The 24,770-nt window shown below is 35.6% G+C and overlaps 1 protein-coding gene and 1 long non-coding RNA gene across 10 annotated transcripts in view; one reads left to right on the top strand and one right to left on the bottom strand.

The window, feature by feature from the left end:
• The window catches only part of axo (axotactin), a 143,287-nt gene that overhangs the window by 69,034 nt on the left and 49,483 nt on the right, over positions 1 to 24,770 (top strand). For all 9 annotated transcript variants that reach the window (XM_036364562.2, XM_036364557.2, XM_070111148.1 and 6 more), the window contains exons 9-11: positions 4,679 to 5,544; positions 13,721 to 13,935; positions 14,102 to 14,501. In XM_036364562.2, the coding sequence (XP_036220455.2) occupies positions 4,679 to 5,544; positions 13,721 to 13,935; positions 14,102 to 14,501 (1,481 nt within the window). The remainder of the gene's footprint in view (positions 1 to 4,678; positions 5,545 to 13,720; positions 13,936 to 14,101; positions 14,502 to 24,770) is intronic.
• On the bottom strand, positions 1,857 to 2,642 carry LOC106622846 (uncharacterized). Its single transcript, XR_001330968.3, has 3 exons — positions 2,446 to 2,642; positions 2,172 to 2,388; positions 1,857 to 2,100 (listed from the first exon to the last, which is right to left on the bottom strand). It is a non-coding gene; the product is annotated as an uncharacterized lncRNA (long non-coding RNA).

Below are 24,770 nucleotides of genomic sequence, written 5' to 3'. Positions count from 1 at the left end.
TAAATAAATATTTTTTGCTTAATTTATTAACACAATTACTTAACTACATCAACTTAACGTATTTACACATATTTTTAAAAAAATATAAAAACTATTTTAGTACTGATCAAAAGTCATTTATCAACATTGATCATCAGGTTTAATATGCTGAACCATCTCGGTTTTCATGAACTCGCTCCCATCATCTAATTTTTGCCGTTTGGCACAATTTCCTTTTTCACTTTCATTGTCTTGTGAGTCCAGTTTCCCTATAGCGATAGCTGCCTGCTTGATTTCCATTCTCTCTTCGGGCCTCATCTCTTTCCAAGCTAGCATGTGTTTAACTTTCTTTTTCAAACGATTGCAAAATAACTGCTCCCGGTTGAGGGTACCTAAATCGTCCAAACCTCTCTGTTGATAGAGGTGCTTTTTCGTTTCTGAGATGAGTGTATCGGTGATGTATAACTTCGTTTGAACCAAACTTAACATTTTGGCGAACCGTTTGGCACGACTTCTCAATTTATTTCGGTGTACAAACAACATATAGCTCAATGTTGGTGCTTGGTCAGTCTCGAAAACTTCTTTTGGGGAAAGTGGCATCACTTCGTTTGAGGACATTTTTAGAACTTACTAAATTGAAGAATACTAAAGTACGACAGGTCTGTTCAGCACATGAGTTGTAAGCAAAATAATATTTTTGAACAATGAGCTTCATCCTTTATAGTATAATTTCGAAGGTCAGGTTCTTATCCATGAAGTTGTTCAAAATGTCGCAGGTAGGCTCTCGTCTTAAATTATAAACAAACCACTTGGCAAATTATAAAGTTTTCAACCAATTTAAATATATGCAGTACCTGTACACGTATGTACTTGTACAAAATGAATAATATTATATGTACGCCACCTTCCCAGGGTAACAACAATTTTAGGAATTTTATTATCTGTACATAAAAAAAAACTTTCTAACTTGGGGTGCAACCAAAGTTGGTGGAAATACCTTCAGGTGCAAAACGTCAACCAGAGGATCCGAATTCACGCAAATTTAGAAATATATAACTCATACACTGACCAACAAACTCATCATAAGGTTATTTAGAATAACGAAAATCATTATTTGCAGCACATTTTTATACCCTGAACAGGGTATATTAAGTCCGCCATGAAGTTTGTAACACCCAGAAAGAAACGTCGAGGACCCTATAAAATATACAAATATAATATATAAATGATCAGCATGATAAGCTGAGTTGATTTAGCCATGTCCGTCTGTCGCGTTCAGATCGGATTACTATATCATATAGCTGCCATACAAACTGACCGACCGGAATCAAATGCTTGTGTGGAAAACTCTTTCACTTAACGAGGCATCTTCAATAAATTAGTCATGGAGTATTGTCTAAGACAACAATGTAATCTTTGAAAAAATTGTTCATAAAATACTTAAAAGCTAAATGGTTATTATTTGCTGCTACTGTTCCCTTGCTAGGTCAGAAGGCTTCTTTCGTTTCAACCAGATATCTCGCACAGCAGTTTCGATGAGTCTGGCAGACTCCTTATTAATATGCTGTCTAAGCCTCAGTTCGTTTCATTTACCGCTGAATTCACGCCTAGATCAAGTCCTTAGTGAATTGATTTATTTTTAATTTTTTTTTTACATTTATTTAATTTACTTTTCATTTTACACTCTATACGGTATAAAGCCAACCGGAAGTTTGAAAATCTTATATGGGGTATATGGGAGGTAGGTGTGGTATTGACCAAGTTTTATCTATGTTTTTCATTACTACATATTATTAACAGAAAAACGTGCTCTCTGAGTTTCATTAAGGTACCTCATATACCATCACCAATATATGAGAAGTAAAGTCAACTAGATGCACCGTTATCCGAAAAAGCCTTTTTTTATTTTTTAAGAAAACTCACACATTTGCCCATATATGTGATCCAGAAGCTCGAAATTTTTTCTGCGTTGTTCCTTTTCCAATGGCTCAGGTAATGAAGCTTACCCTTTGTGACAAACGAATCCAAAATGTAAATTACGGAACTTTGGCAAAGCTGGACGTGCCTGCTCTAGTTGTAAACCTGCGAGAATGTTAATCCAAGGTCTAAGGAAACTGGTACCTGCGCAATATTTCAAATAGTCCCGAGTAATGAAAGTGAAACTTTCCATATGAGAGCGTCGCAATACTCACATTTATTATTTTATCGAGCCAATAATGAATAACGGATAACTATGATATTCAATTGAAAGATCATGTTGAAATGCATTATGGTTAAACACAAACCAATCCTTCTGCATAAAATTTTGATGGCGTGTAACCTGAATTATTGGGAAAATAAGGTGTCTCGCCTGCAATTGTTCTTGCGATTCCATCGCTCTTATAGCTGTCTGTTGCTCATCTTGCCTTTCTAAATGAAAAAATTAAATGAATAGGCATTTCAGCTGAACACATTTTATTGCCCTACTTGCTGTTGCCTTCCTAGCTCTCCATGAGCGGAAGATTCTCGATTTCGTGCAACTTTAACTACACGGGCCCGTGACGAACTTCTGAACGAATTTGATTTATGCTTGAGTGACATTTTTTGTTTTGATAAATTGTAAAAATTTTCAACAAACAACAAATATATATTTTTTTAGTTTCAAATTTGTGTACAAACAATCAAATTTGCCAAAAGAAATTTTTCAATCTATAAAGTCTATAATTTTTTTAATAATAATAATCACATGTCCTTTTTCATATCATTAAAAGTATGTGTACAAAGTTTCATTATTACCCGTTGAGTAGTTGCGGCGTGAAAGCATAGCAAACAAACTTACATTCACATTTATAATATTAAATATACCTATATACAAGTAGTAAGTACTGTATTCATATGGTCCACCATGTCGTATAAGCAACAATAAATTGCTCAGGTCATTTGAACTTTTAAACAACGTTCATAGAATACAAGGTTACGACAACTTTGAAATCATATGTGTTATGATGAAGTTGGTACAACTTGGTTGATTGCCATAGGCTTTTAAATATGTTTATGTTCTTTAATCTTTGAAGTACAATAGCTTAAAATATTAGCTGTAAAACACTATAAACCGATAACTTACTTGTTAGCAATTAATAATAATTTGTATCAGCGATGTTATTAAGTAATTTTGCACTTAATAGATTTCTTTTGGTTTTCAAAATTATTTCAATTTACACATAGCAACTCTAATTGCCTGATGATATTTGAAAGATTGACATATTTAAATGCGGACGCACATTGTTAAAAAAAAATTAACTTGAAAATCAATTTCTACACATTTTCTTCATAGATGAAGCGCCTTTCTTAAATGTTAGAACCTTAAATTTTGCAAAAATAGTTTTAAAAAAGTCGAAACGAGGATAAAGCGTACAGCTATCTATTACGACGCAAAGATTAGTCGATATTCAAAAATCTTGAACCTCCACTAATTTTAAAGTAAATAATTTCAATTGGTAATATGACGAATAATTTTTTTTTTTTTTCAAATTCGTTCCACTGTAGGTATGACAATGTTTGTTTTATGACCTCAACCTTCTATGCTATGAACGTTCATTTTTAAAGGAATGTATTTATGAAAAAAATTATGAAAACCTTTTTTTTTATCGCGGAAATTTTTTTATTAGAATATTACGTTTTGAAAGTTGTAGATTTTTTTTGATTAATGCAAAATATCAAAAAATTCCATATTAAATATATGGGAAAAGTAAAATGGTTTTGGCAATTTTTTATGTTGGATCCTTATGTTTAGAACCATAACTGAAACTTCAGGAAACGTTTACAAAAACTCAATTAACTTGGGAAACAGACACCCTGATGCTTACATATGTTCAGCTTCATATAGGTGCGGTATGGAAATAATTATGGAATATGTCTATTAAACTATTTTGGGACAAAGTTGGAACCTATCCGGATATATATTATATATATAACACGCTATTATTCTGGGAAACGTTCAGTCGGTTATTATTTTATAACACAATTGCCATTTTAACTCAACAAAATATTGCAAAATTTGCTTCAGACATTAGAAACGTTGTTCGTTTATGGCTCAAATGGAAGAACAAACATTATGTATGTTCGTATGAATTAACATAAACTTATTTAATTGAAAGTTATATAAATGTACAAGGCAAACTTCTTCCTTATTGTAGTTAATGAAAATATATTAAGATTAAGATTAATTTTGTGAATTCCAGTATGCGATGGAGTTTTTGAGGGCAAAGGTCCGTTATTATTATTTACATGTATACGCATACAAACATAGTTAAAATTCACTTAGTGCAAATAATATAAAATAAATTGGAATATTCACTTATTAAAAAAATAATTTTCCTTTTTCATTTCACGCAACCCAACACTTCACGAACTTATTCATCTTTATTCACCATTACCAAACAACACACTCACACACCACTCCACTAAACGTTCGACATCCGTTCACACGGAAATGCTACCAAACGATGATAATGGCAACGGAAATGCCAAACTAAATATCCGCCGACCCTACTTTCCGCAACGCCCCTACTGCTGTGTCGGAAATTGAAAAACACAAAATTGGAAAATGCAATACCACAACCACCTCCATCAACGCCGCCACCAACTGTGCTCGCGTGCTTAAACGCAACGATACGGCATCACACGCTCGCTAACTTTCGAAATTTATGCTTGCACACAGATACGCCTCTCCTCGGACAAACTGAGTTTTGATCTAGTGCCCGATTTGGGCAGCAACCTCACCCACTCTACAGTGATCAAAGTGAATAGAGCCACCTCTTGGCATTCCGTTGAACTGGACTACAAAGCGGGCGAAATCACATTCACCGTTGACTACCATCTAACACAGAGTCAAATGTTTGGCTTGACTTTTAATATCGGCGACAAGTTAATTATTGGCAGCAGTCTTAAGTCGGCCGCCTCTGGGCTGGTCGGCTGTATACGGGACATTGAAATCAATGGTCATCTAATCGAGCCGCGACATGTTGTGAAGACAGAACGTGTGGTGGGCGAGGTTGCGTTGGATAACTGTAACTATATTGATCCGTGCAAACGTCCGAATACTTGCGAGCATGGCGGCAAGTGTTTCGTAAAAGATGATCGTGTCACATGTGACTGCAAACACACCGGCTACATTGGCAAGAACTGTCATTTCACGAAATATCGCAAGACTTGTGAGGAACTGGCCCTACTCGGTTACACCAAATCTGATGTGTACCTCATCGATATTGATGGAAATGGTGTATTTCCTCCTGCGCATGTTAAGTGCGACTTTCAGAGCTTGGAGAATGCTACCAAAACTATTGTCGAGCACAATTTACCAAGTCAAGTTGATGTTCGTTCGGCGAGCGAAAATGATTTTAGCTACAACATTCGTTACCGCGAATTTTCGCCAGACATGTTGCAGGAATTGATCTCACATTCATTATATTGTACGCAGTACATTAAGTACGACTGCTATAAGGCACCGTTGGAGCTGCACTCTGCAACTTGGTTCACTTCGTCCGCGAAGAATCTGACTGTGGATTTCCTCGGCAACGCAAAACGGTATGTTTTATATAATAAGTGTATACAATAAATTCTGAAGGAATAGTAATTTCCTGGATGGGTGTTCAAAGAAAATGGTGAATTTTGATTTTTCGCGGGGTATGTATTGTACATTCGATTATCAATATTTTGTTTTTGTTATAATCGGACACATATGTTTATCATGTGCTTGCATTAGGAGCCAATTTCGTTTTGTAGTTTGTTTTTGACAACAGAAAAGGTTAGTCACGTTTTTGTGTGCTCTTCGATTTTTGACTGGAAAGAAATGGATCAAAGAATATGTATAATAATAAAATAGAATAAAGTGCTCCAAGGCACTTGAAATGTCGACTGTGGCATTCGCTGGGTCCGCTTTGGCTCAAAAAAGTGGTTATAAGTGGAACAAACGCTTTACAGAAGGCCTAGAATGTTGATGACCCGGAGGTGGGACCACGTCAACAAGCGAAGAAAACATCGAAACAGTGAAAAACATTGTTCTCGAAAATTTTCGAATGACTATTAGGGAAGTGGCAGAGGATGTTGGCATAATAATCGGTTCATGCCATTCAATTTTCTCGAATCCAAAAACAAAATCGTAATCATGCCTCAACCACCGTACTCACCAGATTTGGTTCCCTGCGACTTTTTTCTATTTCTAAAACTGAAGAAACCATTGAAAAGAAAACATTTTGCCACAATTGATGAGGTCAAGTCAGAATCCAAGGAAGAGCTGATGGCCATACATAAAAGCGCATTTCAGAAGTGCTTCGAGGATTGGAAAAAGCGTTGCCACAAGTGTATTATATCCGAAGGGGATTACTTTGAAGTGGACAAAATAGATATTGATGGATAAATAAGTACTTTTCAAAAAAATTCAAAATTCACTTTTTCCTTTGAACACACCTCGTATTAAAAAGTGTATGCCTTAAAATGGCGAGGGATTAATTTCAATATATAGTGTCGTATTAACTTTTTCTTACTTTTTTGAAGCCCAAAGATATACGCTGGCTATTTAAATTGAAAAAATTCACTTACTCACTCCGTTCTGATACTTTCGCCAAACCAGCCCTTTAAACAGCAAACTAGTCATCATAACCACCAAATAGTTTGACTTTGTTTTAGCTTTTCCACTGAGATTTTAAATTATCTCTGTCTCCTTAAAATGCCTAAGGTACACATTAGTAATTCCTCCTTACGTTTAGAAAAAAGAGGAATTGCATCTCTTTGGGGAGTCTGTAGTATTCACACTTATATGCCAACGACCCATTGCATTAACTGATTATACCATTCAATTTTATTTCTTCTTATTTACACACATTTACCTTCGAATTCATGAAAGCCTGGTTAAAAGAGATAGCTCATAATTTTTAGAGTCGGCTGCAACCAATCTCAAAGGCCGTAATTCGAGGTATATGCCCGGTTTTCGCTGAACACGAATAACAGAACAGAAAAAGTGATATTTGTATCTTATGACATCTATTGTGATCATCATATGAAGGAGAAAATTTTGGTATCTGAAGAACTCCGTCACTAAGTACATTCGTTTACACTAGCAAATTACGACCGAATCCGAATTCACATAAGAACTGGACATTCATCAAGGATAAGGTTGTTAAAGAATTTCTCCATGACTGCCGTGAACACTACTTAGTTCTGCCATAAGTTCTGTTACAAGTTCAATCTGTTATGTATAAATGAAACTGCTTATTACATTATTAAATGAACGATGTGCAAATTTTTTACATAATGGTCACTCTTTAAATTTCCGTGAGGTATTCAACAAGCATGTTTTCCAACCCTGTAGTGCAATGGATTCAAATTTGGACTTCCAGACGGCCAATTCATTTCGAGCTATGAAATCAGAAATATTGTTTTTAAGCCACTGATAGATGGATTTTTGAATTGTATGCTCTGACAGAATTTTCCTAGAAGATCCAAGGCTCTGCATCGAAAAGAGTATTGCATAACTGCTTTGTCACTCTTTTTAAAAATCATGCTGATCAACTTTTGCTCCAGGCTTAGCCCCTTTTTCGCGGAAGTAAGGAGTAACTTCTTTACATAACATTTTTTGCATCTGCAGCAGTTTTTGCGTAGATTTGTTGTTCTGCTTAACCCAACGATTACCCTCTTCCTGCCCAACCCACGCGATTGGCGAAGTCCGCATACGTGCGGAATTAGCCGAGTCAGAGAAGGCAAGGACGTTTTTTAAGTATTGAGATCCAAACCTGCTCAGCTACAGAAACAAAAATTTCAACAGCTCAGGTTTATAGTTACTAGTTACAGAGAAAGCAATAAAGTCTTTTTAATTTTGAAAAAGCAGTCAGATAAGTCAAATGTGCTGGAATGAGAATTAAAATCATGACATATACGGCGGAATGGGTCGATTAGTTCGAAATTTAATCTACAGGATTTTAACAGTAAAGGTCTAAACTACCTCGAAAAGTGAACCAGGATATTATTTTCCTACGACTAGGAAGTGTAGGTAGTTTTAAATATTAATACGACTAGTGTATGGAGGTAGACTTACTCTAGAATCCCATCAGAAATGCCCTAAGGCGAAGAGTACAAATTTTTGTTGAACAAACTCTAACTTGTCAGAATTGATTTGGTAGCTAGGGTCATATACTCCCAAATCAACGTTGTTAAAAATTTGCTCTAGACTATGGTGTTTTATTAAGTTTGTTTTGTTTAAGTCTGTTTGCAAGAGACACCTGTCATCAGTTGAAGTGTATGATATAAAAAACTTTACGTCGCCGGCGTATAATGAATTTTTGAGAATTCTATTGTATTACAGAAGAGATATCGTTAATAAACAACAAGCAAAGAATTGGGCCAAGATGACTACCTTGCGGAACACTTGAAGAGACTTTAATTGTATATAGATCATCTCGAATAAGTCTTGACATTTTTTTCATAATTTCAAATAATTTTCTGTTTTCTTATTGGATTTTTGCGAATGATTTCGCAACGATTTTTTTTTCTTCCAACACCTGTAGAAGTTTAGGAAAAACGATCAATAGTGCGGTTAACAAACAATCTCGAAATATTAAGATTTTTAAGAGCTCACAAATTTCACATGCTCCCTTTTCACACTTACTCATTATTCCGCTCTTTTAACTTTAGTCATCATTTTACGCACAATCGACTACTTTTTGGCACTATTTGACGAAAGACATTACATTTATATATGTACAAGGTGCAATTCAAAATTATTGGTCGCCTTGAAAATAGTCTCCGCCTGAATACAACGTTTTGCACGTTAAAGAAGGTTTTCGAATGACTTTTTTAGGTCATTTGTCGGTATAGCGTTGAGGATGGCGGTCGTCGCCTTTTGGATGGTATCAACGACAGCATAGCGGTTTCCTTTCATGGCCAAATGTACTTTTCCGAAAGGGTAGAAGTCGCACGGGGCCATATCAGGTGAATACGGGGAATGGTTGATTGTTAAAATTTGATTTTTGGTCAAATAATCGGCCACATACGTCGATCGATGAGACGGCGCATTGTCGTGCAACAAACGCCAACTTCCATCTTCGCGATATTCGGGCCGAATGCGACGAATACGTGCTACCAAACGCTTCAAAACTCCAAGGTAGAATACCGCATTAACGTTTTGGCCGGGTGAAACAAATTCTTTGTGGACAATACCCTTGGAATCATAAAAACAAATCAGCATTGTCTTCACTTTTGATTTCTCCAGGCGCGATTTTTTGGGTTTCGACTCATTTCTCGTTTATGTCCTCACGACCACTTTGAAAACATTTAAACCACTCGTGAATACGGCTACGGGACAGACAATCATCGCCATAAACTTGTTTCATCATTTGATGAGTTTTGGTAAAAGTTTTACCAAGTTTAAAACAAAACTTAATGTGGGCTCTTTGTTCGATGCTCATTTTCCGACCGACACTACAAATGTAATGTCACATGTAGCGCGAATATGAATGAAATTGGTTTAGACCTTGGTCGAAACGTCATATCCCTAATATAATCAATTCCGATTTTCTGGTTGACGTTTGGCAAATCAACTCAATATATTAATTCAGATACTTACATCTCATTTGGAGATGATTTTAATATAATTTTCCCTAACGCGGATATATTTAATTTCAGCACCCTTAACTGCAGTTTCGCACATTTTTATACCCTGAGCTGGGTATATTAAGTTTGCCTAGTTTGTAACACCCAGAAGGAAACGTCAGAGACCCTACAATATGTACACGTAATGATCAGCATGATGAGCTGAGTTGATTTACTTATGTCCGCCTGTCTGTATACAAACTAGTCCCTTAGTTTAAAGCTATCGATCTGAAATTTTGCACTTGCCTTTTTCTCACTAAGAAGCTGCTCGTTTATCGGAACGGCCGATATCGGATCACTATAGCATAAAGCTGTCATACAAACTGAACAATCGGAATCTAGTACTTGTATGGGAAACTTTTTTATTTGACGTAATATTTTCACGAAATTTGGCATGGATTATTATTTAAAATAATAATGCAATCTGCGGAGAATTTGTAGAGATCGGGTGACTATAACATATAACAGTCATATTAACTAAACAGTCGGAGCAAAGTGCTTGCATGGAAAACTTTTTCATTTGACGAGATATCTTCACGAAATTGGGCATGAGCTCTTGTATAAGGCAACAATGTAATATCCGCAGAAATAGTTCAGATCAGACCTCTATACATACAAATTGAACGATCGAAATCAAGTTCTTCTAAGAAACCTTTAACGTTTAGGGTATTATAGTTTTGGGGCAACCGAAGTTAACGTTTTTTCTTCTAAAACTTTATGTCATATCAAAAACTGTAGCGAAAAAATCAAACATTCATTTTTCGAAGAAATCTGGAAAGGAGTCGTAGACTCACTTAGTTATTACTACCTTTGGGTGTCCGAATATTAATATTAAGATCAACCTAATAAACTTAAGGGAGATGTATATGATATAAACGCAATCAAAGCTAAATTTAATATATGCGGTATATAAGGAAAATATCCACAAAAGGGTGGGAATTAAGCTATAATATATCCAATATTATACTTTTACTTAATTTTGCTACGATATCTTACACATTGAACGATATATTAGATGTAGTAAAAAGAAATCCATTATTTTTGCATGACATTGAAGGCTTTAATTACCATAGTTAGAATGATCCAATTATTTTTACTACACTTAATATATGATATAAAACCATAAGTTTTAAATATATATATTTATATCTTATCAATTTTCTCATAAAAGATATATGTGATCTAAGGAATATTTTGATTCGATTTAATCCAATTTTGGTATTATTTGGTATCATTAGCAGAAATGAGATTTATCTCTGTACTTCATTAAGAAACCTTACTGATTGACCAATATATAAGGTATAAAGTCAAGCGGATATATCATATAATAGGTATATGCGGTTTAGGCAAGAGGATAAACTGTTATTACAAGTACAAAGATATTATTTCTGAATTTCATAAAGATTTCTTACATATTGACCGATAGATATGGTATAAAAGCGATCGGAAGTTTGAAAATATTTATATCAGGTATATGGGGCTAAGCTATTTGTGCGAAGTTTTATTCTGATAACTTCATTGATGTACGATTTGTATAGTGGGGAGTAAAATAATCAGATGGAATTTCTAAGTTTGTATATGTGAGGCATTTTCACTGTGGATAAAAGAAATGTTTAGGTAGCCTCAACAGATTTCATTGAAAGCGATTAAGTAGTTCCTGAGAGACAGCATTTCACTTAAAGGTGGCAGTGCCACGCCCCTTGTAAATTTTTTACACATTATCCTAAACAATCCTTCCCTACCATCATGCTGTTTATTGTTCGTGGCGAATATATTCAGTGAGTTATCGCACTTTTAGTAGTTTTCAATGTAAGCGTTATATGAGGAGTGGGCGTGATTATTGTCTTATTTTACCCATTTTCGCATAATGCTTAACGAACTTCTTCTCATCAAGTTTTGTTGTTTTAGCTTCAGCAGTTGGGAAGATATATATATTAAACCATTTAAAAGCAGGCCACGACCACTTTTAAACATTATTTTGCCCAAAAATTTCTCTTGCTACTGCGATCCCCTGTACCAGTTACAGTTTTGTATGTTAATTTCGTACTTAGTTATAGCAATTTATATGTTTTCATTTAATGGCGTTTTGTGGGCGTGACAGTGGACCGATGACGCCCATCTGTAATTCCTCGTTGCATACATTGCGGGAGATGAAAAGTATATTCCCAGAAAGAGAAGAGAGCATCTTCTGTACTTCTCTTTTCAAGACTTAAATCTTCTGAATGGTAGCGAGTGATCAAACAAACTTGCCTACAACTCAGAGGTCACATGACCATTTCAACAATATTGACAATAGTACAGTTTGCTGCCACAACATTTCACTACCAGCATAGGTCGTAATTTAATGTTTGCTTGACATTTCTAGGAAAACAAGCATTGCACAGTCACGCTAACTGACATCAACACAGACAATAGAACGGACAACTGCACAGACCTTAAGCGCTAGTACTTGATTATTAATATAAACTGACTGCGCTCCAATTTGCGTCTTGTCACTCATGCTGCAATGCCCGGAAAGCACTGAGCGACCATTTGACTTGACTTTGTGAATGCACTCAACCTTGCGCCCAAACCCCCTTCCCGCATATAAGCACCCGGCCACCGAACGACTGCATTCGTTTCTCCATTTCACTCGCAATATGTTTACATACTTACATGAGAACATGCATATGTATGTAATTGCATGCGAATTCATGTGTCAAGCAGCAGAGAGCTATCAACAGCAGAATGCTACAAATAGTGCCAACACTTTTCCATTCACTCAGATGTCTCCGCTGTTGGTCATCGTGAAGCAGTCTATGAATACGAGCGAGTAATTTCTGTCAGCAATGATGCGAACTAGAGATGATTTGTGTACTGACTCAACACGCAACAATACTAATAAACACACAACTCTATTGGATAATGACAACAGTCGTAATCACAATTGTAATGCCAACACAGAAAGTGGCTGCGAGAGTATGTAAGAGAATGACAGCGGGAATAATAACGTGACACTTGACAGACATTGTAAAATTGCATAAGGAAATTACGAGATTAGCAGGGAAATGTACAACACAGTCACTCAAATGTGATATTTGAGTTTGAAGGGTTGTATGTTTGACGAATAAAGTTAACCAATAATTTATGCAATGGCTTTCTTAAGTGAATTTCCTTAAATCTTCAAGAAGGGATAGTCTATTTGAAAGGGTTAGAAATTAAGTTACCATATTTAGTGTTGTCTGTGAAAATTAGAAACTGTATAGAAAGGCAGATTTTTTTATGGGCTTTATGAGTTTAAAACCTATATAGCTTTTAAATATCGTGAATCCTTAGCGAGGTCTTAGACCAAACTTTAATAACTATATATGAAATAATTGGCTGTTCGTTTAAGAATGAATTTTTCAAAAGTTTAGAAGAAAAGAAAGAAGGCCTCTATTAGAACTTCAAGAAAATGCATAACTCTTTTAGAAGTCAAGCCTTTTAAGAAGTAAATAGTCTGTATTTTTGACGACATGAAGTAAAGTCGTCGAGACTACAAATGAATATAAAACTTGCTAAATTGTAGATTAGGAATGTACAATAGAAAAACTTACAAAGTTGACCTTTTCAGTAAGCACAAGTCTTTAAAACTTGGCTGGTGAGCAGGCTCAGTTATATATCCATCTATGTAATCAGTTTAATTCCAAACTATAGTGGATTATTCTGAGCTCTTACTTTCCCGTTCATACCCAATTTGTGGAATATTTATCATAAAAATTAAAGTAATTTATTCGATGAGAAACACATTTAGTAAGAGAAAGCATAAATACACCTCCAATTAACTTTTAAAATCATCTCTTAAGAGATATTTATTATTTACGAATGGAAATATATAATAGCTCATCATATTCATGTATACAAGACTATGCAAAAAAAAAATTTAGAGAAATTAAACTCGACGTACTTAAAATAAGGCAAAGTCAAATAACACAACCAAAACTCTTTTCCGACTAACTAAGAAATTGATAGCTTAACAAAATTAAGTCCCTATCTTCACCAAAACAAAACATTCTAACTTTTCTATGGTATGGTATTTTAAACTAATTTTATTTTTATTTCTGAAATTTACATGGTGATTGCAATCTCTTATCGGTAGTGGTGCTTGTCCCTGCTCTATCAATAAAACATGTGTGGATCCAAATCAATCATGCAACTGTGATGTGAAAGAAAACAAATGGTACTCCGACGAGGGCTACTACAATGAGCCGCACAGTCTTGGCATCACGAATATGTACTTCTTGCAACAAAAAGACCTGGAGGAGGACTCACAGGGACGTATTACGCTGGGGCCATTAGAGTGTGTCGAAACGAGTAAGTTATTGGCGAGCTTTATGTGTGAGATTATAAACCTTACGTACCATTTAAATATTACGATTTAATTTATATTTTATACGCTAAGTAAATTTTTGTCTTATATGTGGAAACCGAATGTACTCTCTTAACTCGCTATATTTCTTTGCTTTTCCACCGCTCCCAGACACCCAAAAGTATGTTGTTACCTTCACCACATCACAGTCGTACATCGAAGTACCTGGCTGGAGGAAGGGCGATATTGCCTTCTCCTTCCGCACCACCGGCGAAAAAGCCATTCTGCTCTTTCAACCACCCATACGTCCGAACCATCCATCCTTTATGGTCGCACTAACCGGCGACTATCAGCTGACATTCAATTTCACCCTCAGCACAGGAACAACAAGAGAGCTGGTAATTAACTCGCATCGCAAACTGAATGGTGGTGAATGGCATAAGATTTGGATCGACTACAATGAGTATCACGTGCGCTTTATGATAAATACAGACTATCAAATGGTTGATCTGCTGCCGGAAGAAGAATTCGGACCATTCGAGGGCAGCATGTACATCGGTGGCGCCACAGCGTAAGTAAAAACACACGTTTTGCTTAAACAAACTTTTGTCTTCACATTACTATTTTCGAAATATTGACCAAAGGTAAAAACTTAAACGGTACAGCTTCAACGCTTGCATCTTGCATCTTCTACACCGATATTTTTTACTGGCGACCGAAATTATTATACTCTTATTGATTTATTACAGCCATTTTTATTTAATTATTATTGCGAAGAATAAGAGAACCGGAAGGGAAAACAGACGCACAGGGAAAGTAAATATGACGCACTCATTTTGAGAGAACACATACATACTTGTACGTATATAAAAATAAAACTGCTCATATGAACGACTACAAATGGCTCACTGTGGCAGCGTAGACGTTAGCCTTGCCGTTGAGCACATCATGATATGCCAATTTGGATTTATAGATTTAATTGGAGTTATAATGTATGCCATTAACTGTGCGCTTTTTCAGTCAAAACTGATTTACGCAAATGTGGCATGCGCCCGGCTGCAAATTTATAGGCAAACTGTAAGTTGAGGGAAGTAACGCTAGCAATGTTACTTCCCTGAAATGCACATTCAGCCCCGGGGAAAAGGCTCAAATCAATCACCTTAACAGCTCCTTAATTAACAGTGAACACTTTTACAACCTTTTTACTATTAATCAGCTCAACTTTTCACTACCTTAATTTTTATTAATAGCACTCATTTGCGATGGCGGCGGCAACTTCACGTCCTGCACATTGCTGCGAACTTGAATATCCGAGAGTATTTGCGTTCACTCATAATCCACTTCAAACTTAAACTACATCTACAGTGCTATTTACAGTTATATCAGTATATATTTGCATTTACTATATATGTATAGAAATGTATATGTATACCCTGTAGGTAAATGCATTCGGCAGACTCAAAGCTTCGTATAAATATTCATATGTAAAGAAGTTAAATTTTTCCTCTCATTTGTGTTGCCATTCCCGAGGTTAACTAACATAGTACTTCCAAGTTTTTAAACCGATTCCAAGAAAAGCTTTTTAGCGACGAGGTCCCTAATAATGGTAGTACGTACTCGCAACTACTTATTCATGGAAGTCACTCACAGCGACTTATATCTCCGCAAATAACGACCATCACACCAATAATTCACAGCTTCAATTGATATTTTAATAAATCTTACCACATTATTGCCCAGAAGTTATGATCTACTACATTTTCTTCTTTTTTATTTCGAGTGATTTTTTATTTTATTTTCATGTAATGCCTAAAACTATTTATATATTGTATCTCAATTAGTTTTATTATGTAGATATTACATATATTATGTATATTAAAACCATAAGAATAACAGGCGAGTCTGTCAGTCCCTCCGTCGGTGCAAGCGCCAATTTGAGCAAAAGATTAAGCATTTTGATGGAACTAGATACACGTATTCGTTATAACGCTGCAGATAGGGGAAATCGGACCGTTGTCAGGCCCACAAAATGCCGTTGAACGAAAAATTGTAAAGGGTTATGACTAGGCCTAAAATTAGGAAACCAAACTGGTATATGGTAGATAGGGGAATCTTTATATGAACTATATTTGCTGAAAACATATCCACCGCGTCTAATATACGACAATGGATAAAATTGGATCAATACTTCTCTTAGCTCCCTTATACGTAATATAAGCGTTTTCCAACTTCCTATTGGCTTTACAATGTATAACGGTCAGAGTTTTCTTAACAAAATTACGGGAATATATGTTTATTAAACTATTACGAAATCGCAAACCAAATTGAGTATAAATCAAGTAACAACTATCAACAACACACCCGTTATCTTGCTGCTACCCACACCACTTTCTGTTCAAACGTGAATCAAATTATCATCGTTAGTTAAACATTTTCCCGGTTGATGTATTTATTCTCACGACTGTTTACCCGATCATATGTATAGGACTGTGCGTTCGCTCTTAATTGGCATGCTCTTCTTTGGTCCTCGATGTGGTGATTTAATTCCGACAACGTGTAAATAAGTGAGTCAATCAGGTAATCAATGTATAAGTAATAAAATTCATTGACTTGTGCAGAGAGAGAAAGATAAAATGAAAGAGAAGGAGAACATTTCAATCACATTTCATCTGAAAAATTTTTAATCGAAAATCGGGATCGGTCGTTATCTCGTTTGAAACCCACCGTTGCTACTTGGAAAACGTACGAACCTCTAAATAAAGTTGCTAATCCATAAAATTAAATATGCGAAATTTTAAGATTGACCTTTTTATGACAAGGTTGAAAAACTGGACAATGGTCGTGGCAATTTCCTCTTTAAGTAAAAATTCATACCCTTCATCCATTTTAACCACACTTGGTTCTCGAGCTTGCTCTTTCAGAATATATTTTTATACTCATTCAACATGTTGCTACAGAGTATAACAGTTTCTTCACCTAACGGTTGTTTTAGTATAGAAGATTGCAGTGGCAAGAGACACCTGTGGGTTAAAAAAGGTTTAAAATTGGGCGTTTCCCCGCCTGCTAAATGGTTTAATATACATACCTTTCGAACCGCTTAACCTAAACTTAACTTTCTAACAAGAAGTCCTTTTAGTATTCCTTCATGCACTGTGAAACTGGGTAAAATTTGATAACCCGGTTATAACGGTTATGATAAAACTACTAAATACGATAACTTACTGAGAAATTGCGCCACAAGCATTAAAATTCATTACCAAGATGGTAGAGAGGGGCTTAATAAAATGTGGGCGAAATCGGATAACAACCGCGCCTACTTCCCATATAACAAGCTTTTAAATTACATGTCATTTTTTCACACACTGCAGTATGCAAATCAAACGTCAATGCAGTTATCAGAATAAATCTTTGAACAAATAATATCATTAAGGTACTTCCTCTTACTCACAAAAATTGTCGAAATCGGATTATAACTGCATATGTCTAATATTTTACCAAATACATCGATCAGTCTTTGAGGTCTGGTATTGAAATTTGGGAGAAAATGTTTATGAAGACAACATGCCCTTGTACCAAAAATAGGTAACATCAGGTCAATACTTCCTTCAGCCCCCATATATCTAATCAAAATATTTTCGAACTTTCGGTTGACTTTATACCACATCTATCGGTCAATATGTAAGAATTCTTAAGGAAATTCAGAAAGACACTCTTTCTAATAACTGATATCAGGGCAATACTCTCTCTTGTTTAATTTTAAGATTTGAGAACAGAAATTCTTACGAATGTATAAAAAATTGGGTTACACCCGAACTTAGCCCTTTCTTACTTGAAAAATTCCTACGACACGTATTTTAATTAAAATTTCAATTTCTATTTATTATTTAAAAATATGAAGGAATGAATGTTACTATCAATAAAATTTGTTATATGCAAATCATTAAATCAAAGTTTTCCGATCATCTAATCAATATGTGTAATTTCCCTAAGTTCTGGCTTCAGTCGCTTAGCACTTACTTCCTCCTCATCATCATCTCTGCTCCTCTTTGTCTCTATTTTGGCTGTGGCTGTTACCACGACACCCTTCTTATTAGACAGGCCTGATCGACTTTGGCGCAATATCCGCAACATGGACAGTCTTAAGCGTTGGCGGAATATTTGTTCCTGTTTGAAAGCTTCTAAGTCCGTAAAATTTTGTTGCTCTTTCGTGTGCGAAATTAGTGTGTCAGTGACTAAGAGTTTCGATTTTATAAGTGGCAAACAGGGAGCGATAGACTTCTTACGGATCTTTAACTCAGTCAAATGCAAAAATAGAGTGTACCCTAGTGTGAGTTTGTGGCTCTTTTCAAAACGTTTACTGGTGAACATATCTAACGTATCTGCTTTCGTCTCGAAGACGATTTTGAAAAGAATGTTCATTTTGCTGAAATGCTGCCGCTTTTTATAAAAGAAAACTACTCACTTGATGACAGTTACAGGTATAGCGTACAGGTAAAAAGGACGCATTGAAAATGGGCAGGTAACAAGCTCACTCTTAAAAGAAAAGCAGGTAAAAATTTTATATTTTATATCTAAAATAGTAACTAGTATAAACTTTATACCGTTCTGCAACAAAAATGTCGTATGGATGTTTTCATACATATGTATTTAAGTGTTCTGAATAACAAAACAAAAACTGAATCAAGTAAGGAGGGGTCGCGTGTAGCGAATATTTTATACTCTTGTGTCTGCAAGGAGGAAAGCCGGAGACTTACTTTTAGGCTTTGACAAAACTTTATATTAACACTATATTTAACATAGAGCATAGTATTATCAGGAAGGGATTTTTTCACAATAGGAACGGGAGTAAACATATTCGGTATATGTGGCGATTGAATTGTTATAATCCGATTTGGCAAGTTTGAGTGGTTGATGGCACATCTTAAAGGCGATGCATTCATTGGTGGAACTATTAGAGCCAGACGGAATTTAAAGTTTCGTTATATCTAAAGTAGCCATGGTTGATATCCGATTTCACCCATATTTGCGCTGTGACATAGGAATTTTAAAATTATGTTATTTAATTTTGGGTGAAAAATTTTGTGTCTGATGCTTTTATTTGTTGAGTTATCGCACTTTCAGTAGTTTTCATCAAAACCGTTATATGGGGAGTAGGCGGGGTTACTCAAATTATCGCTAGCGTGGACGGAAGGACATATATGTTATAACCCTATATCCATCTCGATTAATTTTAGCTGATACAAACGACCGATTGGTGAAAAAAACATTTATACTCCGTATCAACATGTTGTAAGTCATAACTAAATAGGTACAATTTAATTTTTTTTTATTACTTTTTAAACATTGAACGTCCTGTGGAAGCTAAATTAATAATAAACTTATTGTAACCTGAATAGATGCGCTCCGATAGTGTTGAGTGGCGTAGTACGTCTTGGTTTAATATAGTAAAATGTCGTCTGTGCGGAAGTGTTTGAATTCATCTGACAGTTTCTGTTATATTTGTGGCGCAAATATAATATTGAAGCAGCAACTGAATATTACGGACTTTGTAGAAAAGTATAGATATTTGGATCAAATCCCAAAGGCAGCAACGTACTTTTGCCGGGAGTGTCTTCCTCCTGGTTTAGATATCATGAGAAATAGTTCACTTCCTAATTTGCCAAAAGGTCATTTAGTAGAAACAAAATGACTTCATAAATTTCTTCTACCAGCGCTCAACATAAAGCTGGGATTGATGAAGCAATTTTCAAGGTCACTCCTTAGAGATGGAGATTGCTTTAAATAGTTAGTATCAAAGTTCCCAGGTCTCTCGGATGCAAAATTGAAGGAAGGTGTTTTCATTGACCAGACATTCGACGGCTTATGAATGATTCATCACAACCATGACGGATCCTCAAAGCGAAGGGCCTTTAAAGAAGTCAAAAAGAAAGTGAACGATTTCTCAAAGATATTAAGGATATGAATAAAGACACCAGGGAATATGGAGCGTCTCAATTATAGCAGACTACTGTTAAACGCTTCAGAGAAACTTCCCAGATGCTTTCTATAAACGAAAATGTACCAAAAGGAGTATTATGTTGGAAAAGAAATGTGTTTAGTACTTAATAATTAATGTATTTCAGATAATTTGTTGCTCTGCCAATTTAAATGCAAATTTTAGGATACACTCTTAATGTCCGCTTAAGAACCGCATCACTATAACCGAGCAACAAGGTTAAATGAAGCGCGCCGCCACATGTTGCTGTCAAGGCAAAATGCGCACACATTTTTTGGCAACGGTAGCGTGGCTTTTAAATAAAGTAGTTGCGAGTGCAGCTACGGCACGGCATACTTTGCAAGCGGGTTTTGAGGTGTATGTATGCACAAGAGTGTGTGTGTGTGCGTGCATCGTTGGTTACACGGTACGAGGGTACGGCACAGACCTGCTGCAATGCGGTCCTCACTACTACCGCTTCCGCTTTGCGACATCGTATACGTGCCCTTTTGTTGTAATTGTTGTTGCTGTTGTTGCCAGCTTTGACGACAACGTCATTGTCGTTAGCGCCATGCCAATAGCTGTCACAGCATGAAAGCGCTTAATTGCTTGTGATGGCATTAAATAAATTTTTAATTGCTTCGCACTTTTCATTCACGCTTCCGACGCTCCCATGGGTGCCGTAACTACGACTTCCTCTTATGCACATGCATACTTTTTGAATGCATACACTTGCACCATCTATATACCAAATGTACATGTGTATGGGTGCCCTTTACTGCTCTTTTATACTGCTCCTTGATGAGTCGATCGTTGGCCGACATTGTGTGCTTTACTTGTGCGATTCATTTTGTGTTCTCACTTGATTGCTATTGTGTCACTTAACATGATGCACGAGTATATATGTATGTATGTGAGTGCGTGTGCATATCGAAGTTTCTCCATTGCAGTTCAATCTGTGAAGGTTACGTATACGCTGCGGCGGCACTGTGTAAGCACTTCCTCATATGCATACAATTTATTTCGCTCGAGTAATTTGATTTTATAAAGACGGCTTCATTGTGTATATTTGAAGAGAGTAAGAGGATTTACCGTTACCCTTTTTTATCATATAATGAACAGATTGTACAATTGGTAATCTTAAATGTTAAAATTCTTAAAAATAGCTAACCCACTCATTATTATTGTTTTATGTTTGTATGGTATATAATAACTACACGGTGCACCACTATAGTACTATTGTTAATAATTTAAACAAGAAAAAATGTTAACTTCGGCTGCACCGAAGCTATAATACCTTTCACAGGTTCAAGTTTTCTGGAAATAACTTGAATTTCATTATTAACTTTGTATGAATGCTATATACTATAGTAGTCCGATATCGGCGGTTCCAACAAAACTGCACCTTTTTAGATAGAAAATAATGGTCGATATCTCAAAAACTGACAGACAGATGGCTAAATGGACTCAGCTCGTCACACTGATTATTCATATACATTGTTTAGGGTCTTCGACGTTTACTTCTGGGTGTTAAAAACTTCGTGGAAAACTTAATGTACCCTGTTCAGGGTATAAAATCAATGATATTTTTTCACCAGATATTATTTTATTTCTGTTTTATAATGTTTCTGTGATGTCAAACAAATTTTAATGAATTTCGGTTGATATAGCGATGATTGCAGCACAAGTGTTTACCTTGAACTCACCAAGGGTCCCTGGCCAGTCTATTTCAACGCTATGTCAGAGAGTTACTTTTTGTTCTTGCAGTGGCGTTTCATAGATCTTGAATCAGTCTTCTGTTAACTAAGTATTTCAAATTTCGTTTCTTTTTGCCGTCAGACAGTGTAAAATTGACCTTGTTGCTCAGAAAAGTTCGATCTAGCTTAAAATTTTCGTGAAAGGAGGTCTCCAAAGCACAAAACCAATATGTTGCTAAATGTCAATGTTTTCACATCATGAAAAAAAATTATACATTCTTTAAAAATAAATTCGAAGCCTCACAGTTAACATAATATTAATTTCTTAACTTTGAACATCAAAACCATTCCACGAGACCAATAATTAAGTTGAGGCGATGCTCTGCGACAAACCGAACTCTCGCTGCCAGTGGCGGATCCACGGTGGGTTTGCGGGTTTGAACATTCCTTGTTGGCCGGGGAAAGCCAAATTCGACATTTATTTTCGTTTATTTCTGGATAACATTTGAAAAGCACATATTCTCACGAAACATGTAGAAAATATCCGAGATTCATCGGAAGTCACTTTCATTCCTTTTTAAAATTTCGAAACTTTTTAAAAAGTTCTTGAAGGATTTCATCTTCAGTTAAATTTATACTTTTGTGAATGTACAAGGAAACAAGATCGAAAATTTTAATGTTCTTTATTACGTTTCCAGCAATATATTCGCAAAACATAATTATTATATTACCTACTTTCATTTCATCCCTAGAGAAGAAAATGTTTGTACATATTATAAAAAGAATTAATAGTATAAGTCCATATTTTCATCAACACCTGCTGGTTCCACCAGGTTCTCTTCCAGATAATAGCAGTTTTTCAAACAGCCCCTTTCAGAAATCCTCATAAAGAGGCAATCAGAAAGCTTTTATTGGCGAACTCCTTCAACATCACCGGAGAAACCCGCCTTATGGGTATAGAAATAAATGAAAAGGAAGATTAGTGGGGTCGGGAACACGGTTCCCATAAAATCTACCTAATACCATTCAGCTCCATTAATTATTGCTTGAAGCAATTGATGTTAGAATAATATACAGGCGAACTACGCAATAACTTCGAGGTAATGTGGGTAGTATAGTGGTCGCATTAAAATGCCAATAGTTCTAGTGTAAATCCATTACTACCATACCCTAGGCGTATCTTCATTTGCAACAGGTTAATTCAGTAACATGAAGTATAAATATAAACCCCTGGAATTATGATCTCTTTACCAGTAGTGAAATGTTGTGTAGTGTTTGTAAATGTAGAAGTATTTACCAAATATTTAAAAAAATTCCATGTTTTACTCTGTTATCAGACGCTGTTGCATTCAAGCATACTTGAATATGCAGACAATCAACATTTCTTGTTTGATGACTTTTGAAGTTGTTTGGGAAGAATTGAGAATCTGTACTTTGCGTCACCTTTCGCTTCTTCCAAAACCAATCACACTAACTACAGGAGCATGAGAATAAATGTGAATCCAATTAACTAAGCAAATATTGTGTGCTTTTAAAACATTATCATCAACATGGACTCTTTGTCTTTCGAGTAGTCTTTTTTCTATTGTTTTGAAATAATTTTCGTCGCCATTTGCTTTTTTACCGCTTTGCATAAATGTCGAAAAATCTCAACTATACAAACAATTATTTGTCCTTCTTGCCAGCTTTAAAACATACGTACATGGAGATATATTTGCATAGAGGAGTCAGGCTATTGCTAATGACTTAATAGGATGTTGCCGCTACGGTCAGTTGGTTTTGGCTGAGCAGACTGTCGAAAGTTGTTGCTACTTTTTACACACACGACCTTTGTGCATAAAATGCAAAACTACTCGAACATGTGAGCAAATATATTTCCTCACAATCACAAATAAGATGAAAATTGCTTTTCCAACGGCTTTGTATAGGGTGTTTTTTATTTAACTATTAGGCACTTAGACGATTGATATTGACGTAGATAACCCAAATTTAGCGAACCATTTTCTTATGGTGTTTACCTTAGTTTAGCATTGGCCAAATGTCATGTCATAAATGTCAAACACGTGTGTTTACTTTGACAGCTGGTTTGACAGCTATCTCTCTAGAAACTTCTATACCCCTAAAAAAAACACCCTATAAATATTCCACATTTGCTTGTTGAGCTGCATTCTAAAGCTAAATCGTTGACAGCAATTTGATGGCAGCCTAAATTTATTTACTTCCACTGTTTATTTGTAGTTTTTGGGGCCGTAAAGCTTCCTTTTCTATTACTACTGTTTGTCAGTGAACTATCTGCGTAGCTTGTATCATTCTGTAAAACGGCAAAACAGTATAGTTTTAGCTAATGTAGTTGTAATTTTCCTTAGTGTTTATGTTTTTATACTATATTATATATACATATTGCACATAGTATAATAGTTTTGTTCACTTAACGGTTATTTGTATCACCAAAAAATAATCGAGTTAGTAGGGTATATGTAAATAGAAATGATCAGGGTGACGAAACGTGTTGAAATTCGGGTGACTATCTGTCCGTGCAAGCGATAACTTGAGTAAAAATTTAAATATCTTGAAAAAACTTGGTACATAAGTTTCTTGGCATCTTGGTATTGCAGATGGGCGTAATCGGACGACTGTCACGCCCACAAAAGGCCATTTAACTAAAGCCTATAAAGTGTCATAACTAAGCAGTAAATTACGACACAACACTCTGTGGTACAGGGGATCGCAGTAGTGAGGGGCACTTGTCGACCAAAAATATTTTTAAAGTGAGCGTAGACAGCCCGTGGTTAAATGAACATATCTTTCAAACTACTGAAGGTAACTTAATTAAACTTGCCTGGAGAAGTCTTTTTAGTACTTCTTTATACACTGTGAAAATAGGTAAACTCAGATAGTAACCACGCCCACTCCCCATATAACGGATATGTTGAAAACTACTAAAAGTAGGAGAACTCACTGAATAAATGAGCCACAAGCATTAAATTACACAACCAGGATGGCAGAACAGAGCTTTATAAGAGCTGATGTAAAAATTGATAACAGCCACGCCCACTTCCCATAATACAAACGATTAAATTGGGTTTGAATCTCTTACTTTACAGTATATAAATTAAACATTAATTAAGTTACCAAATTAAAAGTTTGCACAAATAGCGCTCTCCAAAAA

Source organism: Bactrocera oleae, chromosome 6 (genome assembly GCF_042242935.1).
Source record: "Bactrocera oleae isolate idBacOlea1 chromosome 6, idBacOlea1, whole genome shotgun sequence".
Taxonomy (NCBI): Eukaryota; Metazoa; Arthropoda; class Insecta; order Diptera; family Tephritidae; genus Bactrocera; species Bactrocera oleae.
The sequence above is the reverse complement of the archived record's forward strand: the minus strand, read 5'-3'. Positions and strand labels throughout refer to the sequence as shown.